Raw genomic sequence first — 25101 nt, 5'->3', positions numbered from 1 at the left:
TCACACTTCAGTCTTCTCCAAAGTAATGGAGAGAACCATCAATAGCCAACTCCTACACCACCTTGAAAGTACTGAACGAATAAACGTTGCCAGCATCAATTCTGCCAATACTGTTCAACAAGGGATCTGCAGACCTATGTCACCCAACTCTATAAAAGTATCATGAAATGGTTTTGGGAATCCCAAATGGTTGCACTTGATATCTCCAAGGATTTCAAGAGGATCTGGCATAAGGGCCAATTAAATAAGCTCTTATCATTCGGTCTGTCCTTTGTTTTCTCACTGGATGCACAGTGCATCGGATGGTGAATGGCTTTATATCTTCTATGTAACTACTGCTGGGTCCCACAAGGTCCTGTCCTCTCACCCATCCTCTTTCTTTTATATGTCAATGACCTGCTCCAGTTGACCATTAAATCTGATATACAGTTTTGCTGATAATAGTACACTACATTCCTCCTCACTTGACAAACTTTGCACCAAACAAATAACACAATGCACAGAGTAACAACCACTGCAAACCTAAATTCTGATCTCCAAAACATTCTTTGATGGGGCTCAGATAACCGTGTCAATTTCAATGCCTGCAAAACACAGTTCTGCTTATTTCCCACAAAATGATCCCTATTCTCCAGGCCTTAACTTTGACATCCAAATCGCTAAACAAGATGAGATTTATCTCCTTAGGATTTCATTGACATCAAGATTCTCCTGTCATAAACACATTATAACCACTGCCTCCTCAGCATCCAAAAAAATTAGGCATTACTTTACCTCTGAACAGCTATTTATCCTGTACAAATCACAAATTCACCCATCCAATGATTGAGTAGTGTTCACACATCTGGAGCAGCACTTCCAAGAGCACCCTAAAAGTTCTTGATGCAACGCAGAAGAGAGCAATCAGACTGACAAATGACTCATCTCAACAAGTTTCTCTTCCCTCATTCCTGCTACCGCTGTAATCTGGAACAGCATCTCCTTTCATATATTTCCCAAGGAACACAATGCACAGATCTTCAAATCTAATGTGAACAGGTTTCTCTTTTCTCAAAGCTCTTCTCATACATAGTACTAATGTACTACAGGGTGACCAACCAACCTCTCATGTATGGACCCAACATGAAAAATAAATAAATAAAAAATCAGCACAGCAGAATACTATGATAATCAAACAAAACTAAAGTACAATTCATGTTTTTTATGTTGCCTCATTTCACAGTTCTTGTATCAGACTTATTATGGCTGTTATTAAAAGGGTCTGAAACCTATAGCGAATTTCTTTAAAAGTACAACATTATCTGTATAAGTAAAAAACTGAGTTTAATATTTCTGATACCTGTTGTAATGCCACTTTCCTTCATAACGTGATGCACATAAATGATAATAACAACAGAGATTGTACGTATGCACCCTTGCTTACACCTGATTTTTACATCAAACAATCATATTGTGCAATTTTCAATTCCAAAGTAAGTATCAGCTGTATATTGTAGGATGTTTCAAGACTTCAAACATGGAATATCTTTTTCTTTATTTTTTTAACATCTCAAAAGTATCCATTTTGAAAATGACAAACAGATCAAGCAGAAAAACTGAGTTTAATATTTCTGATACCTGTTGTAATGCCACTTTCCTTCATAATGTGATGCACATAAATGATAATAACAACAGAGATTGTATGTATGCACCCTTGCTTACACCTGATTTTTACATCAAACAATCATATTGTGCAATTTTCAATTCCAAAGTAAGTATCAGCTGTATATTGTAGGATGTTTCAAGACTTCAAACATGGAATATCTTTTTCTTTATTTTTTTAACATCTCAACAGTATCCATTTTGAAAATGACAAACAGATCAAGCAGAAAAACTGAGTTTAATATTTCTGATACCTGTTGTAATGCCACTTTCCTTCATAACATGATGCACATAAATGATAATAACAACAGAGATTGTATGTATGCACCCTTGCTTACACCTGATTTTTACATCAAACAATCATATTGTGCAATTTTCAATTCCAAAGTAAGTATCAGCTGTATATTGTAGGATGTTTCAAGACTTCAAACATGGAATATCTTTTTCTTTATTTTTTTAACATCTCAAAAGTATCCATTTTGAAAATGACAAATAGATCAAGCAGAGGTCAAAAATTTGATATTATTATTATTATGTGACACCTCCAAGGAGTCCAAATGCTCATCAAAGGAGGACACCTACTCTACAACTCTCTGTCTCCACCACATCATCTACACCAATGCCATCTACTGTCCACCAATGGTATTTTCACATACAATTACAAGCATTCATGCCCATGGCTGGATTATATAAAAGCAATCTGAAAGAATTTGACAATGATGGCTTGTAAAAACTTATTTATCATGCAGCAAAGAAAATGTGTCAATGGGTTGCAGATTATTTAAAACAAATATTCTATTAAAATAAACTTCAACCTATCTTTTATTTTTTTTTTATTTCACTGATATATCTTTTGGGTAGAGTGCTATCACAATGGAGGATTATTTTCAGAACTTTTCCTTTATACTTATCATTTAAGAGGATCTCATTTGTTCTGGTTTTTACTTTATCTCAGTTACATTAACTAAACTGGCATGATAATTCTGTCATTCATGTATCTAACTATGTCTCTTTTCCATCAATGAAGCTGATAATTATGTACAGGACATATTATAAGTGAAATATGATTTGTTTAAATGAAATTACTTTCAATTTCACTACAGTAAACTCACAAGAGCTGAAGGAATTGCTTGTTATAAATATCTTACTTTAAAAGTAATTACTGCTATGGAGCTCTGGTCAGATTACTATAGCAGTTTGTTATTATAAGTTAAATGGTATTTTCTACAGTGAGAAATGACTGTAATTCAAAGGAATATTTTTAAAAAGAAAATTAAAACAAGAGCACTTACCATAATTGTATAGTTTGGAAAAGTTGCACGAACCTGTTTCACAATATCTACAAACTGCTCCGAATATCCATTAGCAACGTCTAAACATATATACTGAATTTCTGGTATTTCTTTCAAAATAGCACAAAGATTTTCAAAATCACTTTGGGTAGCTCCAGCACTTGCTGCAACATTCTACCAAAGAAGTAACAAACAATTCTTATATATATATTAAATTAGTAAAAACACTTAAATAATGCAGTTAAGTATAGTTTGTATAAGTTGGAATAAAAATTTTAATTTAACAACATGCAGAAAACAAAACTTTGCATTACTGCAACAAAATATCTGGTATATTTTGCCAGCCTGGTTGGCCAAGTGGTTAGTATCCGCTCTCCAGTCAAAAGGATGCGAGTCCAAATCCTGCAATGGGCATAGATGTCTGCGATTGCCTGTGAAAATACCAGTGGTGGTAGTGGACAGTAGATGGCATTGGTGTAGATGGTACTAGTTGCAGTTTTAACAGGTAATTAATTTACGGAATTAACAACGTATATAAAGTAAATTAATTAAAGATAACTTTAATGAATCACTTCTATATTTCGGCAATGTCACATTGCCATCTTCGGGAACATAAAGATATGGTATGTGCACGAAGGAACTAACTTTGAATAGTCTTTCGTATTTAAACTTGCTGCGATGGATTATTTTTGTCTTCTTCCAACGAATTTTATGATGGGTATCTAAGGCATGGTCTGCCAGCCCAGAGCGGCTGTACTGGTGAAACCGGATGTAGTCTTGGTGTTCTGAAATCCTGATATTTGTTGTTCTGCCTGTTTGGCCAAAGTAGGACAATTTGCAGCTGCAAGGGACCTGGTATACACCAGGTAGGTCTAGGGGAAGTGGTTGGTCTTTGGTAGAGCAGATAAGGGATGCCAACTTTTTATATGGTCTGTAACAGGAAGTAAGGTCATATTTTTTGAGGATATTAGTTATTTTTTCAGAGGTGCCCTGGATGTAGGGGATAGTGATAGACTTGGTGTAGTCTTTATTGTGGAGGGGGGGAGGGGGGTTGTGGTTTACAGGTTTTAGTATTTTTTGGATTTTTTTGGGGTTGTAGCCATTGGCTAAGAAAGTGTTGAGGATGTGGTTTAGTTCCATAGTCAGGGCCTTGTCATCTGAGCAGATTAATTTTGCCCTGTTATATAGTGTTTTTATCACCCCATATTGTTGTGAGGGGGGGGGGGATTGCTGGTGAATGTATCTGCCAGTGTGGGTGGGTTTTCTGTAAACAGAGAAAACCAAAGATCCATCAAGCTGGCGGGTGATTAAAGTGTCTAGGAAGGGGAGGGTGTTGTTTTCCTCTTTTTCTAAGGTGAACTGGACTCTAGGATGTTGGTTGTTTAAGTGTGTTAGGAAGGAGTGGAGTGTATCTGAGCCATGTGGCCAAATAGCAAACACATCGTCCATATAACGAAGCCAAATAATGGGTTTTTGTGGGGCGGAGTTTAAGGCTTTCTCTTCAAATGTCTCCATAAAGAAATTGGCCAAGGGTGGGGAAAGTGGTGAACCCATGGCTGTCCCTCTATCTGTTTGTAGAACTTTCCTTGTCAAACGAAATAGCCTGAGTTCATTGTGAACTGAAATAGGGCTGAGATATCGGGAGGAAACTTGGCTTGGATGAGCTCAAAGGTTTCTTTGAGTGGGACATTAGTGAATAGGGAGGAGACGTCAAAACTGACCATTATGTCAGTGTGTTGGAGTGTGAGGTTTTCTATACTGGCTTTAAAGTGGGCCGAGTTTTTTATGTGTGATGGTGTGTTGCCAGTGTAGTGTGCGAGCGTTTTGGCTAAATGTTTGGCTAATTTATATGTGGGGGAATCAATGCCATCCACTATGGGACGTAATGGCACATTTTGTTTATGTATTTTTGGGAGTCCATATAATCGGGGGGGGGGTCTAGAGTTATAAGGTTTAAGTTTGTTGGTGACTTCCACAGGCCAAGAAGTGACTTTCTTAAGGAGTCTGTGGATAGTTCTAATCTGAGAGTTGGTCGGATTATATTCAATGGGGAGGCAAGTAGTACGGTCTCATATTAAAGAATTTAGCTTACCTTTGTTGTCTTTTTGATTGAGTACCACAGTGGCGCTTCCCTTATCAGCTTTGGTGATTACTATTTTTTTGTTGTTTTTTAATTCTTGTAGGGCTGTATATTCGTTTTTGGATAAGTTGGATTTTGGAGGTTTGGCTTTAGTGAGAACACAGTTTGTTGTAGTTGGACTGAGCGGCGGAGATAGAGTTGTAGAGTAGGTGACCTCCCTCGATGAGTCTTTGGACTCCCTGGAGGTGTCATGGAATAATAATAATAGTTTCTTATAGAGGCCAAACATATGAGATTGTATTATGAATGAACAGCAATCCTTATTATTATTATTATTATTATTAAGAGAGACCTCCACGGAGTCAGAGACTCATTGATAGAGGCCATATACTACACACACCAGCTATCATACTTATTCTTGAATTCAAAACAGCCAAAGATAATCCATTCCAATCACGCACCATCCTCTGAGAGAAAAATCTAAATTCTAGCCATCACACCCTTCTTGGCCGCCTTCATTCTCAGGTTCCAAGGATGCCCTCTCGTCCTTTCCCCACCCTCCATAAATTGAAAAATTCCATCAATTGAAATCCTGTATGACCCTTTTAGAAGTTTGTAAGTCTCAATCATATCACCCCTCCTCCTGTTTGATAGTGTCTGCAGTCTACAAATTCTCAATCTGTCTTTAATTAGTATTCCGCAATCCTGATATCATTTTAACGCTCTCCTTTGTACTCTCTCCAATATATCAGAATCACAATGGAAACCAGGAGACCACACCTGCGCACAATAGTCCAAGCAAGGTCTTATCAAGGCCTTGTAAAGAGGCAAAATAACATCCTTATCTTTACATATGAAGGTTCGTTTCAGCATTGCAATTATCTTTTGAGTGGTATTTTGCAATCTTTGCCACATCGCCCCCCCCTAAACTTCAACTTCCTATCTGTTAACACTCCAAGATCCCTAGCCTAATCAGTTTCTTCTAGCCTAATCCCACCAATATAATATGACACTGTATATCAAATCATGCCGAAGTGAATAACTTTACATTTACTGACATTGAACTGACACCTGTTTTCCCATGCCCACAATTCCAGCCTATTCAAATCATTCTGCAAAGACTGCATATCAGCAGCATTCCTGATTACCCTATCTATCTTTGCATCATCAGCAAATAGCTGTATGTCGCTTGTCAAATCTTCCCAATATCATTAATGTACAGACTGAATAACAGTGGACCAAGCACTGATCCTTGTGGTACACCCTTGTTACCTTAAACCTTGCAGACTCAGATCCCCAGTATACCACTTTTTGATATCTGTCAGTCAGCCATCTTATCCATGCTAATATTGTATAACCCAAACCCATTTTCTCCAATTTATGCAACAGTCTACCATGGTGTATTCTGTCAAAAGCTTTAGCAAAATCCCAAAGTATCATGGTGTATACTTTTGGATAATTGAACTAGGCAATGATACCATTGTCTAGGTCAATGGTAACATTGTTATAGAATGTGAGCAAGTTGCTAAAGCATAACCTTCCCTTAGTAAACCCATGTTGTTCATTGCAAAGTAAAGATTCACTATCAACTCATTTCTGAATGTGGGCCCTAACCAATTTTTCTAAAATCTTCACCACCACAACTCCTGAGATACTAATTGGTCGATAGTTGGATACATCAGTCTTTGCACCACCACCCTTGTGCAATGGAATTATCATTGATTCCTTCCATTACTGCAGAATCTTCCCTGTTCTGAAACTCATAAAATGAAATGGCCAGTTCAACTGAACACTCTTTTAGAACATGTGCTGATATTTCATCAGTCCCTCTTGCAGAATTCTCATTCAATTTGTGCAACAGCTCTAATACCTCGGCCTCACACACCTACGTTTCTTCATCTAGTGAAGAGGTAGCAGTGAGCTTAATGTTGCGTTCACCAGGTTGATAAGTTTTAACGAAATGGGCACTCATTAACTGAACAACCTTTTCTTCATCTGTAACTCTCACACGATCTGGATTTAAAAGAGTTATTCTTTCATATTCATTCTTTCTTTTACTTGCAGCATATTGATAGAATTCTTGTGGATTGTCTTTAGCAAGCAGAGCCAGTTTCTTTTCATACTCACTTTGCTTTCTGTACAGCAGTTATGACTATTCTAGCCTGCTGCTTATAATGTTCATAACGGATGTCATCCTTATGCAAACGGTATTCTTCCACATTATCCTTTTCTTATGAATCTCTTGCTTAATAAGATTACACATCCATTTGACTCCTATTCTATTTATTCTTCGAACTCTCGGGACGCATTCTGATATTGCATCATTTAAGTATTGTTTTAATGCTTCCCATGCACTGTTGATATTCTTTCCATCCAGCAACCGATCCCATTCCACTGAACTAAGTGTAGTCCTCAGTTGGTCATAATTTCCTGCTTTGTAGTTCAGCATTTAACCTTTTCTGAATGGAACATTCATAAACTTAATCACTTCCCAAGTGAGTACCGCATGATCACTGTCACCAACCGAAGGCAGAATAATTACATCTTTAACTGAAATGCCCTCTGACAATATAATCAAATCTAACACTCTGACCTCGAGCTCCTTCTGTCATGCTGCTTGAGGAAGTTGTCCTGCAAAACTCAATAAATGCATTTTCATTCTTCTCATGAGATTCTACTGCTAGCCAATCAATATTTGGATAATTAAAGTCTCCCATTATGATTACTCTTTTCACTCTCATCTTGTCTATTTGGTGATGCATTTCTAAATCACTAACAACGATCAGCCAGGTCTGCAACAACACCTCACTATGTAATTGATCTTGTTAGATTCCACCTCACACCAGATGGCTTCAAACTCACAGCCACATGAAATATTGTTAGTAGTATTACTACAATCATAGGTCTCAACTTTAACTGGATTTAAGTCATCCGATATCATTAGCAGCATGCCCCTCCTCTCCTATCCTCTCTATCCTTCCTAAAAATACTGTACCCATGACACTCAATACCAGTTAGTAGGTCTGATTCTGATAGCCAGGTCTCACTAATACCTACAATGTGAGGTCGCAACATATTGACTAAGGCAACAAACGCTATCCCATTGTTTCTGATATGCCTAGCATTCGTGTACAGACATAATAATCTACCTGTTGGTTCTTTTGTATTGTCTTGTCTGCAGTCTGCCTGACACAGCTGGACAACTTACAGATCTCTATTATTCTATAATGCCTTACACATGTAGACATCTTTGCATACACGATGGGTCCAAATCGGATGAACACAAACCCTCATCAACGTTACATAATGAAAGGCAAATTACTTCCTTATGTAGAAGCTCATGCTGTCTTATGGAAGCATGTTTTGAAAGGGTCACTGCCATTTCAACTGAGAATCAAACTGCAAACGAAGCAGGTAGATAACTCTTCATCGTGTTTTCATTAATGATCCTCATAAAGAAGCCATTTGTCCTCAACACATGCTATATCTGGCCATATGATAATCATGGTTAGCAGCAGTGCTTTTTTTCTGGCAGTATGCAACAGTATGCAGTACTGGCACCTTTTTCCTTAAGTTTTTAAAAATTTATGATTTATTGACAGCAAAATGTATAATAAATATTCCACTAATGGTACTCTGTTCACGAATTGAATTTTCAGTTTTGATTACTCATAAGTTGGTATGCAACTGGAAACAGGAAGTTGTGTTTACTTCCGATTACTTCCAATATCAGTTTATCAGTTCTATATTCACTCTGCAACAGGTGTTCACGTGAGTTTTGAATTAATCTAAGTTAAATTAGTGCAATCATTGTTCAAAATGAGTAAAATAGGTAGTTACTTTATGCCAATGAGTAAAAAAAAGGAAGACTGAAAAGCAGAAATTGTTGAATCTACTTGTGATCATGTAAAAAAGAAAACTAGCACCAAAAATACACTTGGTGAAGAGGATCACGAAACCAAGACCGAAGATCCACATGGTCAAAAGGAAGCAGATTGGCCTGAAGGTTGGACACTTTTGCAGAAAAATGATTTCTGCGAGAGAAACGAGTTGCTGTATGTCAAGAATAAAATGTTGGGCTGTAAAGTGTGTCGTGATGTCAGAAGTCTTGCCGTCGATAAACACATGTGAACAAAAATTTCAGCAGTGTGAACAAATGGTAAATTCAGTCATTTTGGAGAATCTCAAAAACAACAGTTAATGTCATTAAAAAAAATATTTACGATCATAAGGAGAGTGCAGCACACAAAGCGTGCCAAAAAAAAAAAAAAAAAATCTGAAGCAAAAAAACGAAACATTACAGAAAGTTTTCCTAAATACTTTTGTCTCATAATAAAGACATAATAGGAAAAGTGTTTCAAACCACTTACAAAGTTGCAAGGAGAAATCAATAATTTAAACTTTAAAGACAAAATAAATTTACAGGAACTTAATGGCCTAGACATGGGATATATTCTGCATTTTGCAAATGCTTGCATTAACATTGTGAGCCCTAACACAAATGAAATGAGAAAAACATTAATAGACAATATAGTGAACTCCAAGAACAAAATATTGTTACTCATTGATGAATTGACAACTGTGAGTAACACAACAACAACATTGATTGTTATTGTTCGTGTAGTTCTTTCTGAACTTTCGGCTCCTGTGAGTCTTTTCCTAGATTTGATGGAATTATCAGATGTAACTGCTAGAGGAATTCTAAACTCTTTAATTAGTCATCTTCAGTGTTTAGGATTATCTGAAGATTACTTAAAGGAGCATTTATTGTCTGTAACTTGTGATGGTGCAGCCGTGTTGTTTGGTGTGTGTGATGGTATAAGGAGGCTAATGCAAGAGAAGTTTCCTAGTGTTATTTTCTGGCATTGTGCTAGCCATTGCCTTGAATTGTCTGTTAGTGACACAATGAACAATGTGGCAGGAATGAATCGATTTAAGAGTTTCATGGACAAACTTTATGTGACTTATCATGCTTCAGTTAAGAATGCTAGGGAACTACGGGAATGTGCAGCGACTCTAGAACTTCAACTTCTTCAAATTGGCAGAATTTTAAGTACTCGCTGGGTTGCATCTAGCTTTCGCACTGTTTCTGCAGTGTGGCAAGACTTTGAAGCCCTCGTCCATCACTTTCTGGAGGCAAAAAGAAGACAGCAGAAGAAGCAAAACAGATTACTTTCTTTATCACCTTTTAAGAAAAATAATGTCATGTGAGTTTATTCTTGATTTGGGCCTTTGGTGTGATGCTCTCCAAGAATTTAGTGAACCAAGTCTAGATTTACAAGAGAGAAATATTGACTTGACAAAGCAGACAGGAAGATAAAGAATACAGTTCAATTTTTGAAGAAAGAATTGAAAATCTTGGTCCATACTACAGTATTTCTCTTCAAAGTCAGAAGAACATGAAGTTCAAATGGATTTGTAACTCCACAAAAATGAAAGACACAGTCGTCCTGCAATAAGTTCATCTGCTTTCTATAAAAGTCTGAAAGAAGCTGCTAGAAAGCATCTGCTTGAAGGAAATAATGCTGATTTGCCTGAATGTGCTTAGATTCCAAGTATTGCCCAGAAAATCGTGGGAAGCATCTGACATTTGGTAAAGCTGAAATTAAAAAGTTAGCATGCAAATTTCGCTTAAATGAAAGAGAAGCAGTTGTGGTTTCTGTGAATATCTTCAAGAAAATAAAGTCCCAGACATACTACTTCCTCTAAAGCACACTTTGGGCACAATTTCAATAACTTCCAGTGAATGTGAAAGGGGTGTCTCTCAGATGATAGTAACTTCATCTAGGTCATCTCTGCTTGTACAGACAACTTTTGCACCGATGTTCATCAGGATAGTAGGACCTCCTCTCACTCAGTTCAACTCTAGCAAATATGTGGACTCGTGGCTGCTCCGAAGTCGTGATTCTGCAGTTGATACCAAAAGCAAGAAGCGATCTAGATACGATGAGGGTATGTCGGAGGATATGTTAAAAGTGTGGAAGCTGCTGTAATAACATCTTCATGGTGAGTACCGGCACCTTTTTTCCCAGAAAAAAAAAAGCACTGGTTAGTGGGAAATTTGATTCATTAGATCATATGAATTTCTGCCATTGGTCAGCAACCAAAAATATTTTGACACATTATAGGGCATTTTTTCTGGAACTGCAAGAAATTTGGGATCTTGGAACAGGCACAAAGTGCAAATATCCTGTGGTAATTCTTGACAGAGACTGTTTCCAGTAAAATACACACTTTTACTAGGAACTATTTTACTATCTTATTATTTAAAATATACACAAAATACACAGTTGGAACCTCTTTTCAAGATATTAGCAATAACTAATGATATAGGTCACCTATTGATATACATAATTTGCTTAAGATGTCAACAGTTGCTGTCAATGATTTTTGGTTTTGATTCATGCATGAGATACATTGGGGATGGAATCTTTTTTTGTGTGGAGTCATGAGACAGCCAGCTAAAAATGATTCTATTAAGATCAAATTAAGTGTGCGTGTGTGAGTGAGAATAAATATAATAATAAAATTAATTATATAATTCTTTATATGATCTTCTTTGTGCTATTTTGAATAAATACAATTATATAATTAATGACCTTCAACCCAATGCACAGTTTTACAGATGACAACACATTGCACTCCTCCCTTTCATTTGACAAACCTCAGTCAACCACTGCCTCCCTCAATTCTGATCTCCAAGCCATCCTCCAATGGGGTTCAGATAAGCTCGTCAACTTTAATGCTAATAAAATACATTTCTGTCTTATTTCTCATAAAAAAGAACCATTTTCTCCCACTATTATTTTTGACAACACCTAAATTTCCACGCATTTTGAGATTTCTCTTCTTGGAATTACCCTGACATCAAGTCTCTCCTGGCATAAACACATCAGCATTGCATCCTCAGCTTCAAAAAAATTAGGATTTCTCTTTCACTCAAGATGTTACTTCACCCCTGAACAGCTGTTAACTTTATACAAATTGCAAATCTGCCCAGCTACCAAATACTGCTCTCACATATGGGGGTGGGGCCCCTAAAAGCTCCTTCAAAATGCTTGACTCAATACAGAGAGCAATTAGATTTATTAATGACCCATCCCTTACCAACTCACTCCCCCACTTTCACACAGACATTTGGTTTCTGCACTATGTGTATTCTACAAATATTTCCATGTTCATCTGAAATAGTATCAATAATTCCCCCACTTAGTACTAAGCATGTTGGAACACATGAAGCTTCTGCTCAACATCTGTTCACAGTGCACCTTGAAACCCACAAAACAGGTTTCTTTTCCTCCTCCATCCCTGCAACTGCTGTATTGTCTTCCCCTTGTTGTTTTTTCCCAAGGAACACAATATACAGTCTTTTAAATTATATGTAAACGAGTTCCTCCTTTCCCAGCCCACTACCCATATATGGTATTAATGTACTATAGTTGGATCAACCAACCTCTCGGGTAAGGACTCAACATAAAAAAATAAATAATAATAATAAATAAAAAAAAAACATGTTGATGGTGTTGAAGAGGACAAAGAAAACTTTCTATGCACTTCAACATTTTTCACACTGCACTCTAACTCATGAATAATTTCAAATTTTTCACAAACCAAGAGACATTCTCTTTTAGTAGACATGTTTCCAACAGAAGGGTTGGTCACCAAGGACAAGATTTGGTTATAAACCAGCCTGTAATCTGATACAGATGGTCATAAAAGCTAAGTCACTCCTTTCATTTTTCTCTATTACAAGAACTGGGTATTCCAAGTATGCGAACAATTAAGAATGCTTACACTGTTACCAAAATTTGTACAGTATATGCATGTAGTACACTTGTTATAAAAGTGAGCAACTGCATGGGAATATGCGCAAATTAAAATCATTATGGTTCTTGGCTCATTACAGCTGTGATCTCGTCATTTCTGTGCTCGTAAAGTTCAACTGTACATACAGTGCATTTTTTGTAACAGTACAAAAATACAGCATATTGGCACCTTTACTAACAGCAACATATGTGCATGTCCACACATACATATATAAAATGTCAGAAAATTAGGCATAAGAAAATATAAAGTTTTCATTTTAATTAACTAACTTACCCCTAATACTGATTTATTTTCTGCTGCAAACTGTTTCCAGTCATCTAATGAATAGTGTTTATGAATTGCTGTAAAGAGTTTATGCTGGAAAAAAAAAAAAAAAAAGTATATGCATAAGTGGATTAGGGTTATACATGAAAAAAAAAAAAATGTATAACTATACAAGTAATAATCAGTTTTTAGTGAGTCTGAGCTCTTGATTATTTTGACCCTTGAATGAGTCTGTGTGTCAACCAACTTGTAGGCCTGCACCAAGTTAACTATGCCTTCAGTTAATTAATCCTTGTCAGCCTGGTTGGCCGAGTGGTTAGTGTATCTGCTCTTTAGCCAAGAGGCTGCTGGTTCGAATCCTGCCAAGGGCATGGATGTTTGTAATTGTCATACTAACTAATTACTATATGTACTGCTGTGACATTGATCCTGGCACAGTTTGATGTCTTTGTGCTGTAAAAAGCAAAGGTTGGTTGATTGGTAGAGCCTCTGTTAATAATGGCAAATGCAACAAAAAGCTAAGCAAGTTTGAGCACGGTTAGTAGTTGGAAGAAGATCAATCGTTCGATGCTGTTGGCACACTCTCCCTCGATAAGTCTTTGGAATCCCTAGAGGTGTCATATAATAATAATAATAAAAATTAAATAAAAATAAATTAACCCTTCAATTACAGGATATGATAGTACTACATGAAAAATTACATCATTACTTCCTACAAAAATATTTTGGGAAAATTTGGCGAAAAGAGCAAAGCTAATAATAATGGCAAATATCTATTGGATTTCTGCTCAGGACATGGACTGGTTATTACTAACACCATGTTCCAACATAAAAATGTGCACAAATTCACATGGAGAGAAGAGGCTAGGAATAAGAAAAGTCTCACTGACTATGTTATTGTTGATAGTGATGTTTTCTCCCTGGTGCAGGACACTAGAGTGTACAGAGGATTTGAAATTGGAAGTGATCACTATTTAGTCTTGAGCAGGATAAAATTGAATTTCATATTGAAAAGAATAACATGCAAGAAAGTTTTAAAGCGAATAAAAGTTGAGCAGCTCTCAGATGTGAACTGTAGACTAAAATACACAAAGATTATTGAAGAAAAAATGAAAGAGTTTGAGAACAGGAATCAAACCTTGGAGATTCAGTGGCAAACTCTGAAGAAAACATTGATTGATTCTGCCAGAGAGGCATGTGGTGAGGTTATCTGTAAGTATAAAAAAATCAGAACTCCCTGGTGGACACAGGAAGTTAAAGAGGCAGTGAAGGAAAAGAAGAAATCATACCAAAAGTTCCTGTCAAATAAGTCAGCTTGTGCTCTTAGAGAATATAGAGACAAATACAAGAATGCTAAACACTGTTTATAGTGTTTAGCATTCTTGTATTAAGAATATAGAAAATAAATATCAAGAAGGTGGCAAAATATTCTGGAGGTTGTTGAAGAAGCTTAGAAATGGAGGAAAGAGTGTGCTATAAAAGGAGTTAGAAATGATAAAGGTGACATGAAAACGGGAGAAAAAGATATCCTTGAAGTATGGAGTAATTACTTTGAAAAACTGCTAAATGAAACAAGCAGTGATGACAGCACAGTGGTAAAAAACACTGACCAGGCATGCAGTCAGGTATACATATCCATACTAGAAGTAGAAAAAGCCATCAAAGGCTTGAAATGTGGAAAAGCAGCAGGAGTAGATGATATTCGACCAGAAATGCTGAAGTATGGTGGTATAAGAGTCTTACAGTGGCTGCACTGCATAGTTCAGAAAGCCTGGACAGAGGGACGAATTCCCGATGATTGGAGTATAGCTCTCATAGTACCCATATATAAAAAGGGAAATAAAACTGCATGTGAGAATTACAGAGGTATTTCCATACTGAGTGTTCCTGGCAAGATCTATGCAAGTATACTTGAGAAACAATTGAGAAGAATTGTGGAAGAAAAGCTTGGTGAAGAACAAACTGGATTCAGGCCAAATAGAGGCTGTCAGGATCAGATCTTCACTTTACGACAAATAGTCGAGAAAGCATGGGAATATAACAAAGATCTGTATTTAAGTTCTGTCGATCTGGAAAAGGCATATGACAAGGTGCCAAGAGAGTAGCTATTCAATATGCTTCAGTTATATGGTGTCAATGGGGCATTATATCAAGCAATACTTAGTCTTTATTTGAGTTGTAAGTCAGCAGTTAGAATTGAAGGAAGTACAGGAAGATGGTTTAATGTTAAATCTGGTGTGAGACAAGGATGTACATTATCCCCTCTGTTATTCATTATCTATATGGATCACATTATGAAGGAAAGTGGTATTAAACCTGATATCAAAATTTGAGATGTTAATGTCAGCTCTTTGCTTTATGCGGATGATGTTATACTTCTAAATAAATCTGCTACAAGTCTGCAAGAATCTCTGACTAAATTGAATAGCTGTTGTAATAGATATGGTATGAAGATCAGCAATAAAAAGACAAAGACAATGAAAATAGGCAGAATCATTGAAAATGTCAACTGTGTTGTGAATGGAGAACCTGTGGAACAAGAAAAACATTTCAGCTATTTAGGCACGATTTTTACTGAAGATGGTAAATTAAATATAGAAATAGACAACAGAATCAGCAAAGCTGGTATGATGGGAAGTCAATTGAATAAATTCATATGGAATAAGAGAGAAATCAGTCGGAACACTAAATTAGCTGTGTACAAGACAGTGTTCAAACCAGTTTTAACTTATGGATCTGAGAGCTGGGTCAGAAGTAAAACACTTGACCAAAGACTAGAGACCACGGATATGAGAGTCCTGAGAAAGATTATAGGCATGAACAGATGGCATCAATGGCAATATCATATTAAAAACGAGGATATTAGGAAACTTGACATTGTCAGTATCCAGGAATGCGTTAGCAGAGCTAATCTCAGGTGGTATGGTCACTTAAACAGAATGGGCGAGGAAAGATTAGCAAAACAAGTGTTCTCTGCCAGGTTGGCAGCAAAACGACCTAGAGGAAGACCAAGATATAGGTGGATTGATACGGTACAAAATGCTTTAGATGATAGAAAAATAAGATCTGATTATGTTGGAGTCTTGACAAGTAACAGACTGATTTGGAGGAAAATGGTAGATAGGAAATTAAAAATGATGTAATTTTTTTCATGTAGTACTATCATATCCTATACACCCCTTGAGGGTACATGGCAGGAATTTGATGATGATGATGATGAATTCCTATCTATAATTTTTCTCCAAATCAGTCTGTTACCTGTCAAAACTCCAACATTATCAGATCGTATATTTCTATCTTCTAAGGCACTTTTTACTGTATCAATGCACCTATATCTTGGTCTTCCTCTGGGTCTTTTTCCTGCCAACCTGGCAGAGAACACTTGTTTTGCTAATCTTTCCTCTCTCATTCTGTTTAAGTGACCATACCACCTGAAATTAGCTCTACTAATGCATTCCTGGATGCTGACAATGTCAAGTTCTTTCCTAATATCCTTGTTTTTAATATGATATTGCCATTGATGCCATGTGTTCATGCCCCTAATCTTTCTCAGGACTCTCATATCTGTGGACTCGAGTCTTTGGTCAAGTGTTTTACTTCTGACCCAGCTCTCAGATCCATAAGTTAAAATTGGTTTGAACACTGTCTTGTATATAGTTAATTTAGTGTTTTGACTAATTTCTCTCTTATTCCATATAAATTTATTCAGTTGACTTCCTACCATACCAACTTTGTTGATTCTGTTGTCTATTTCCATATTTAATTTACCATCTTCACTAAAAATTTGTGCCTAAGTAGATGAAATGTTTTACTTGTCCTTGTCTGACACCAGATTTAACATTAAACCATCTTCCTGTACTTCCTTCAATTCTAACTGCTGACTTAAAACTCAAATAAAGACTAAACATTGCTTGATATAATGCCCCATTGACACCATATCACTGTAGCGTTTTGAATAGCATCTCTATTGGCACCTTATCATATTCCTTTTCCAGATCTACAGATGTTTGCTATATTCCCATAATTTCTCAACAATTTGTCGTAATGTGAAAATCTGATCCTGACAGCCTCTATTTGGCCTGAATCCAGCTTGTTCTTCACCAAGCTTCTCTTTCACAATCCTTCTCAACTGTGTATACTTTTTATAGACTTTTTATTGCTTTAATTAATTGAAGAGGTATTTTATCATCTTGTAATATTTCCAGAGTAGATTTCTGTTCAAGTTATCATACGCTTTTTCGTAGTTTTTTCCTTCTATTAGTCAATAAATAGAAGGAAAGTAGGCAGGTTAAATTCTTTTCTTTTTTCTATGATCTGTTGCATTGTGAAAGAGGCATCTATGCATCCTCTCCCTTTTCTAAAACCACACTGTTCTTCTTGTTAATTAATAATTTTCTGTGTATTTAATTAATCTGTTCTTTACAATATTTGCATATCTCATCTTCCCGTTACCCTCTTTTACCTTGAGGTGTCGAGGGTTTATTAATCAACAGACCTCAAACCGTTTACAGGATAAGGTGGTCAGTCCTACACCCCATGTATCCTATGTCCATAGTGTTGAGTTCTCAAAGCCAGTTTGCCTGCTTTGCGGGATGAAAAACCCCAGAATAAACTGGGAAAAACCCTACTATCCATGCCCAAAACCGGCTAACTTGGCTATGGCTGAGGAAGATCCTTCAGCTCCTCATGTCTCTGACGGGAATTGAACCTAGGACACTCCTTCCCCAGGCATGTGATTGCCAAGCGTACAGCCACTAGGCTAACCATGCAGATGATATTTGCATATAAGATTTTTTAATTATCCTCTATAAATGTTTGAAAATAATTTAATAGTTGATAATAAAATTATGAATAAAGCTCTATACCATGAACAGTGATATTTAAAATAAACAATGTTTATTTATTTGCACTGTACAGACAAACAAAAAAAAATTTATTTATTTGTACAGACAAACAATCAAAAGGAATTTAAGTTTATAAATTTTCAAAATGGTATAAGTGAGAATTTGTATAGGCTTTTTCATTTGATGGTGAGTCAGACAGTCTCATATTGAGGTAGTAGGCTCTCTCTTAGAAACTTAGGTTTTTTCTCCTCACAAAACAGGTAAATTGGCCAGTAACACACACAATTAATAGACAAAAATAGTGAGTAGTGTGCATGAGCTCTAAACCCCACGGAGGTGTCACATAATAATAATGAATCAGAGTAAATGCTAAACAATTGAAATTATAAAATAAAAAGTAAAATAAATTTCATGTATAAAGAACATCAAAAATAAAAAAGGCATTTGAGGAAGTATTGTGGTACAGAGATGGCAAATTCTGTACAAAGATGATGAGAACTCTCTCTTGAAATATGGAGAATCTACAGCTATTAAAATAATAAAACACTAATTAAAGAATATGGAAAATGAGTGGAATGTGAATGAAAAAATAAAAGTAGGGAATGTAGTAGGTTTGAAACATCGTGAAATTTTCAAAGACAGTGTTAATTGGGAAGAGGAATGTCAAGCAAGAGTAGGTAGCATACAGAGAGAGAGAGATATATGTTGAAAGAAATGGAGTGTATCAGGAACAAGTTGAGGAATGTGAAAGACGAGATTAGGCAACTGGAAACAATGAATTCAAAGTGAAGCAGAACAGAAGTGGGAGAGAGTTATGGGAATTACAAAAGGAGAGAAAATAGGAGAACCAGTAAAAGAGAGGGAATAAGAGAAAGGTGAGACAGTGCTGGAACCAGGGATGAAGATATGGCTAGGTAAATGGGAGAAATAAAGAAAGAAAGTATTAGAGGAGAGAGAGAGATGCAGGTGAGCAGGAATAAACAGAGTGGTAAGAGGTATGATGTGTGGAGACTCGATGATCCATAGTGTACAAGATAGAATACAGGAGGAATGTTTGCCTGGAGGACCAATAGACAGTGTGACTATGGCAAATAAACGAGCTGAAAGGGTGGATGAGATGATTGTGATGATGGGCACAAACAACTTGAGAGGCAGTGTGAATTGGGTGGTGAGAGATCTGAGATTCATGCTTGAAGTTCTGAGAGAGGGAAAACAGCAAGTGTGTTGCCCAAGTATGATAATGGAGAGCTGAAAAGAGCAATAATAAATAGCATAATAGCCAGAATGTGTTGAAAGAGAGGCTTTGATTAGATGGATGTTTAGAGAGCATTTGAGAACAGAAAGGAACCGTATGCAAGAGACAGCTTGTATTTGAATGAGGAAGGATGTAGGCATCTGGAGAGAGAGAGAGAATGTTGTTCTCTGAACAAGTCAGTGTGTCAATGTAGAGAAACGGAGAGAATGTTGTTCTCTGAACAAGTCAGTGTGTCAATGTAGAGAAACTAGAATTATCAGGGTGGATGGTAGCAAGGGTGGTGGGAATAGGCACTCTTGCAGGAATAGGCACTTAGGAGAAGGGAGAATACATCAGGTAATGCTGAATCCAGTGGAGTCTATAGGGGATAATGATAGGTATAGAAAGAGTAACAATGCCTTGATTCTTTATACCAATGCCAGGAGTATCTGGAATGAAGGAGATGAATTAGTGACACTGATAGCATCAGCCTGCCAAAGATCATTGGGATTTCTGAGACATGGTTGATAGAAGATGATATACTGACTGGAATAGAAATAGCAGGTATGGCATTTTTCAATAGGATAGGGCAAATGTGTGGTGGAGTACTGCTTATGATAAGTGATGGCTTATGTTATCTCAGAGTGGAGGATTTGGAAGGCATTGGCACTAATCGTTTTGAGTGAGGTTGAGGTGGACAGGGCAGGATATTTAGTGGGGTGTTGCTATAAGCCAGGGAACATAGAGGGTGAAAAGCAGATGTTTAGGCAGTTAAGCTTGGCAAGTGCAAAAAAGAACAATTGTTATGGGAGATTTTAACTATAGCAGTATAAATTGGGAAGAGGAAACTGCATGTATTAGTAAGGAAATGGAATTTCTGGAATTCTTGAGGGAAAATATCTTAGACAATATGTAATAGAAGGAACACGAGATTCAAGAGTTTTAGATTTGGTCATAGCATCAAAAGAGTTGATTATAACTGAGACGGCATCTCTTCTCCCAGCTGGAGAGAGCGACCAAGTGGTTTTGACTTGAAAGATGAATAGACATGCAGGAGTATCAAAGAGACCGGAACGTATGTGGAATTATAAGGCAGGTGATTATGATAGTCTTAGATAGCCACAACGAGCAGATGAGTACATTTTTCAAACTCTGTATATAATGATGGCCATTTCTTCCTGGATTGTTTTTTCTTTATCCTTTTATTTTCATTGTTGTTTTGATTAGTTTCTTTTTTTAAATAAGTCCTACTTACTTTACTTTTATAATAATTGTTATCTGTGTTAACCTTTGCATGTTCACATTTTCCCATTTATGTGTAGCTGTTGATATTCCTTTGTTTCACCAATGAGAGTGAGAATTTTTAGTTGATGAGAAAAAAAAAAAAACTGAAGAGGAATCTCAGTTTAATCATCAGTTTTTATTTACATAATGTCTATTCTGTTTCATGTCCTGAACAGTTGTGTGTGCATGTGTGTGTGTGTGGGGGGGGGGGGATAACTTACTCATCGCATCTATTAGGAATTGCTTATCATTACAAATGATGGTTCGTCAATTATCACTGTTGTGTCATAATGGATGCAACCACTGAGAGTAGATACATATGGATCATTTTATTTTTAAAGAACAGTCAGTCATGCCTTAAGGTAACCAACTACTTGTGACACAGCAGACAACTGTATGGTGCATAGCATATTTCTTACCTACTGATGGAATATACAGAATTTAACCATTAATAGTGAATATTAAAACTTGGAAGTTTAAAAACAAGTATTTAATTCCTCAAAATGTTTCTTTATATTGATTCTAATCTAAATGTTTTTAGATTGTTTTCTAAGTTGCTACCATGTCTTATCACATTACTTGCTTTGCCATTCAATGTTTCACAGGAAATCAAAATTCAGAAACATAATAATATAGTTATATGTGCACAGACCTACAGGGTGTTCGGGATAAATTTGACAGTTTCGTAAGGAAAAAGAAAATCTTCTTTGTATCTATTAAATTTAATGAATTGACAAAAAAACATTACAGGCAGAGTTAATTACAATACTATCAACAAGATTTACTCAAAATAACCACCATTAGCATCGATCACAGCTTCAATTCTGCTTCGGAACCTCGAACAAGCTGATGCTACAGTCTCCCTGGGAAGGGCCGCAAAAACTGTTTTAATTTTATCCATTAACTGGGCTTTTGTATTACTGGAAGTGCGATTGGTGTCTTTTTCAACTGCGCCCCATACAAAATAATCCATGGGGTTAAGGTCTGGGGAGTTTGGAGGCCAAACATTTGGACTGGTGAAGTCGTAGAAATTTTCAGACAACCATTTTTGACTTTTCCCAGAGGTGTGGCAAGGGGCCGAATCCTGCTGCCATACATACGGCCTACCATTGGCTACCCTTGTTATCCAGGGCTTGACTACAGTTAGCAACTCCACGAACAAAGCCCGAATTCCAATGCCAGGGTTCTTCAACACCTGTTCCTGCAGATTTGCGAGGAATTCTGCTGTACGAACGCAATCAGATCGTCTGCTAGGGATCTTTCTTCTTGCTACATCCTCGTAGTCACCATTGCAAGTCTCTAGTTCATGCCTGATTGTTTTTACTGTATTCAGGGAGCATTGGGCAGCAGTCGTAATATCCTTATTTTGATGGCGGGCACGAATCATCATGATACAAGTTATTCTCTTCCATGATTCAGGTGGGTTCCAGCTATCCATCCTTTCTGACATCTTGTATATGAATGAAGAAGGGTCCAAACTTTTAAATGAAGAGAAGTGTGTGTTAATACATGTAACTTACGGAAAAATATAATTAATTATAAATATGTCAAATTTATCCCGAACACCCTGTAAGTGTTTTTATTTATTGAGTTTTTTTTCTTTTTCTTCATGACCCTGAATGTTTCAATGTCTGTTTATAATGGCAAAGAAGAAATTATTTGAATTTTTTCCCATAAAAGTGATTCAAGACATAAGTATTAGAAACTAGAACACAACAAATAATAGCATCATTAATAAAAAAAAAAATAATAAATTGTCTTGTATCACTTATAAAATCCATATATATATATTTTATTTTTTTCCCCCACAGACTGGTAGACACATCAATTTCCTGATATGAACATTCAAGAGATGCATGCAGTTTACTGTAACACTACTACATGATTGAGTTTACATTATTACTAATCTCCTATCAACAATTTTCCTTCAAATTAGTCTATTACTTGCCAGTACTCCAATATGGTTCTATTATCTAACATTTCAGTCTTCTAAACAATTGTGACTGAATCAAACCCACACAGATCTTAGCTTTTCTCTGGGTCTTTTTTATACCATCTTGGCATCAAACACATTCCGCTAATCTTCCCTTTTCCTTTCTGTTTAATAAGTGACTAAACCACCTTAAAATAAACTTGCTCACATATTCTTGAATGCTAAGAGTGTCAGGTTTCTACCTAATATGCTCACTTTTATTATGCTTTTGCCACTGATACCATCTGTTCATTCTCTGATCTTTTTCAGAACAACATTCATATCTTTGGTCTCTAATCTTTCATCAAGTAGTTTATTTCTAAACAACTCTCAGATCTATAACTCAAAACTAGTTTGAGCACTGCCTTGTATACTGCTAGTTTAGTGTTTTGGTTAATTTCTCTCTTCCTCCATTCCCATTCAAGTGCCATCTCCTAACTAGGAGGTTAACTACCATGGTTTGACTCGGTTAACTGCAGGCATTACGACATGTAGTGAGAACCCTATCACTTCCACATATCATCATAAGTATTCATGGCTGTAAATTTGTGTGTGTGTTCACAGGGCCATTTTGCCTGTTCTGAGGAACGAAAAACCCCTACCTCCGTATGAGACCAGCTAAACTCACCTTCAGTCAAAAGAGACAGATAAAGATTCCTCACATCATGGATGGGAATCGAACCCAGGTCATTCCGATCAAAGGGCTTCATCTATACCAACTGAGCTACAGAATAGATGAAGCCCTTTGGTCTATTTCTCTCTTATCTTATTCCATATAAATTTATTCATCTGCCTCCCAACCATATTAGCTCTGCTTATTTTGTTATCTGTTTCCATATTTAATTTGCCATCTTCACTAAAAACTGTGCCTAAATAGCTCTTCTATAGGTTGTCCATTTCTCACACAACTGAAGTTTTCCATCCAGTGCAATTCTCCAAGAATTCTGGAGAATTGCACTGGATGTGTTTAGGAGTACAACATCATCTGCAAAAAGCAAAGAGCTAAGTTTAATATGTCTAATTCTAATATCAAATTTAATCCCACTTTCTTTCATAACGCAATTCATAGAGATGATAAATAAAAGTAGAGATATTGTGTACCATTGTCTTACACCTGATTTCATAACAAACCATCTTTCTGTATTTCCTTCAATTCTAACTGCTAATTACAACTTAACTGTAGATTATGTATTTGCTCTGTGTAATGTTCCACTTACCCCATGAAGAACTGCATATGAAAAAGTTTGCAAAAGATGGGTGCCATGCTTTCTCACAGCAGATCAAAAACGCACTCGCATAAAAATCTGTGAACAGTGCTTGGAACGCTTTAACAAGAATAAAACTGATTTTGTGCGTTGATTTATTACTATGGATAAGACTTGGATTCACCATTACACACCAGAATCCAAACAGCAGTGAAAACAGTGGACAGAAGTCGGTTGTTCAGCACCAAAGAAGACAAAGTCGGTTCCATCATCAGGAAAGGTCATGGCATTGGTTTTTTGGGATGCTAAAGGCATTTTGTTTATTAATTATCTTGAAAAGGGTAAAACAATAACTGGGAGAATATTATGTCAATCTTTTAACCAGACTAGATGAAAAAATTTGAGAGAAAAGACCTGGTTTGCAGAAGAAAAAAATCATCTTTCATCAGGACAATGCACCTGCCCACAAAAGTGTTTTGGTAATGGGAAAATTAAGGGTTCTGCACTATGAATTGTTGGAACATCCACCCTATTCCCCTCTAACTTCTATCTCTTCCAAAAACTAAAACTCTTCCTCGCTGGTCTGTGTTTTTCTTCAAATCAAGAGGTGATTGTAGCTGTAGAGGGGTATTTAGCAGATCTTACTGAGAACCACTACAGAGATGGGATAATGGCACTGGAGCATTGCTGCAATAAATGTATTAGTCTTAAGGGAGATTATGTTGAAAAATAATTTTGAAATTATAAATTCATTTTTTCATTGTTAGGGCGAGAACTTGTCATCTCACCCTTGTCTATTTGAGAATTTCTGGTTGAATATCATCTACTCCAGTTGCCTTTAAACATTTTAGGCTTTTAATTGCGTTTTGCTACCTCAAGTACTGATATGTATTCCTGTTTGCATTCTTCTTGAATATCTTCTATTACTATTTTCTTAATGCTTGTTTCATTTAGCAGTCTTTCAAAGTAATTACTACAGATATCAAGAATATCCTTCTTTAGTTTTCATGTCTCCTTTATCATCTTTGATTCCTTTTGCAGTATTTTTTTTCCTCCTTTTCTAAGCTTTTTCAATAGCCTCCAGACCATTTGCCACCTGCCTCAAATTTATCTTCTATATTCTTAACAAAGTCTGCTCATGACTTTAGTTTAACTACTTTTACACATAGCTTAGCTCTCTTAAGTTTTCTCTGTGTTCTATAAGGGCATTTGCTTACCTATTTGCTAGGATCTTTTGGTATGCTTCTGGGCTGCTTCATTAACTTCTTATGTCCACCATGGCATTCTTATTTTTCTATCCTTGGAGACAATTTCACCAGATGGCTCCCCAGTTGAATCAATGTTTTTTTTCTTCAGTTTACCACTGAGACCTCAAGGTTTGGTCTTGTTTAAAAACTGCTTCATTTTTTCCTGAATAATATTTGTATAGTTGAGTCTACAGTTTACCTGTAAAAACTG

General features: G+C 36.4%; 1 protein-coding gene across 1 annotated transcript in view; it reads right to left on the bottom strand.

The window, feature by feature from the left end:
- Positions 1 to 25101, bottom strand: part of LOC150110261 (GMP reductase 1-like) — a 120757-nt gene that overhangs the window by 73431 nt on the left and 22225 nt on the right. The window contains exons 3-4 of the mRNA XM_090398717.1: positions 13114 to 13197; positions 2934 to 3107 (exon numbers count right to left, since the gene is read on the bottom strand). Of these exons, the coding sequence (XP_090254843.1) occupies positions 2934 to 3107; positions 13114 to 13197 (258 nt within the window). The remainder of the gene's footprint in view (positions 1 to 2933; positions 3108 to 13113; positions 13198 to 25101) is intronic.

This window comes from Typopeltis vanoorti, chromosome 1, assembly GCF_054136105.1.
Source record: "Typopeltis vanoorti isolate ZY-2024b chromosome 1, IOZ_Tvanoo_1.0, whole genome shotgun sequence".
Classification (NCBI taxonomy): Eukaryota; Metazoa; Arthropoda; class Arachnida; order Uropygi; family Thelyphonidae; genus Typopeltis; species Typopeltis vanoorti.
Note: the sequence above shows the minus strand (reverse complement) of the source record. Positions and strands in the feature narration are given on the sequence as shown.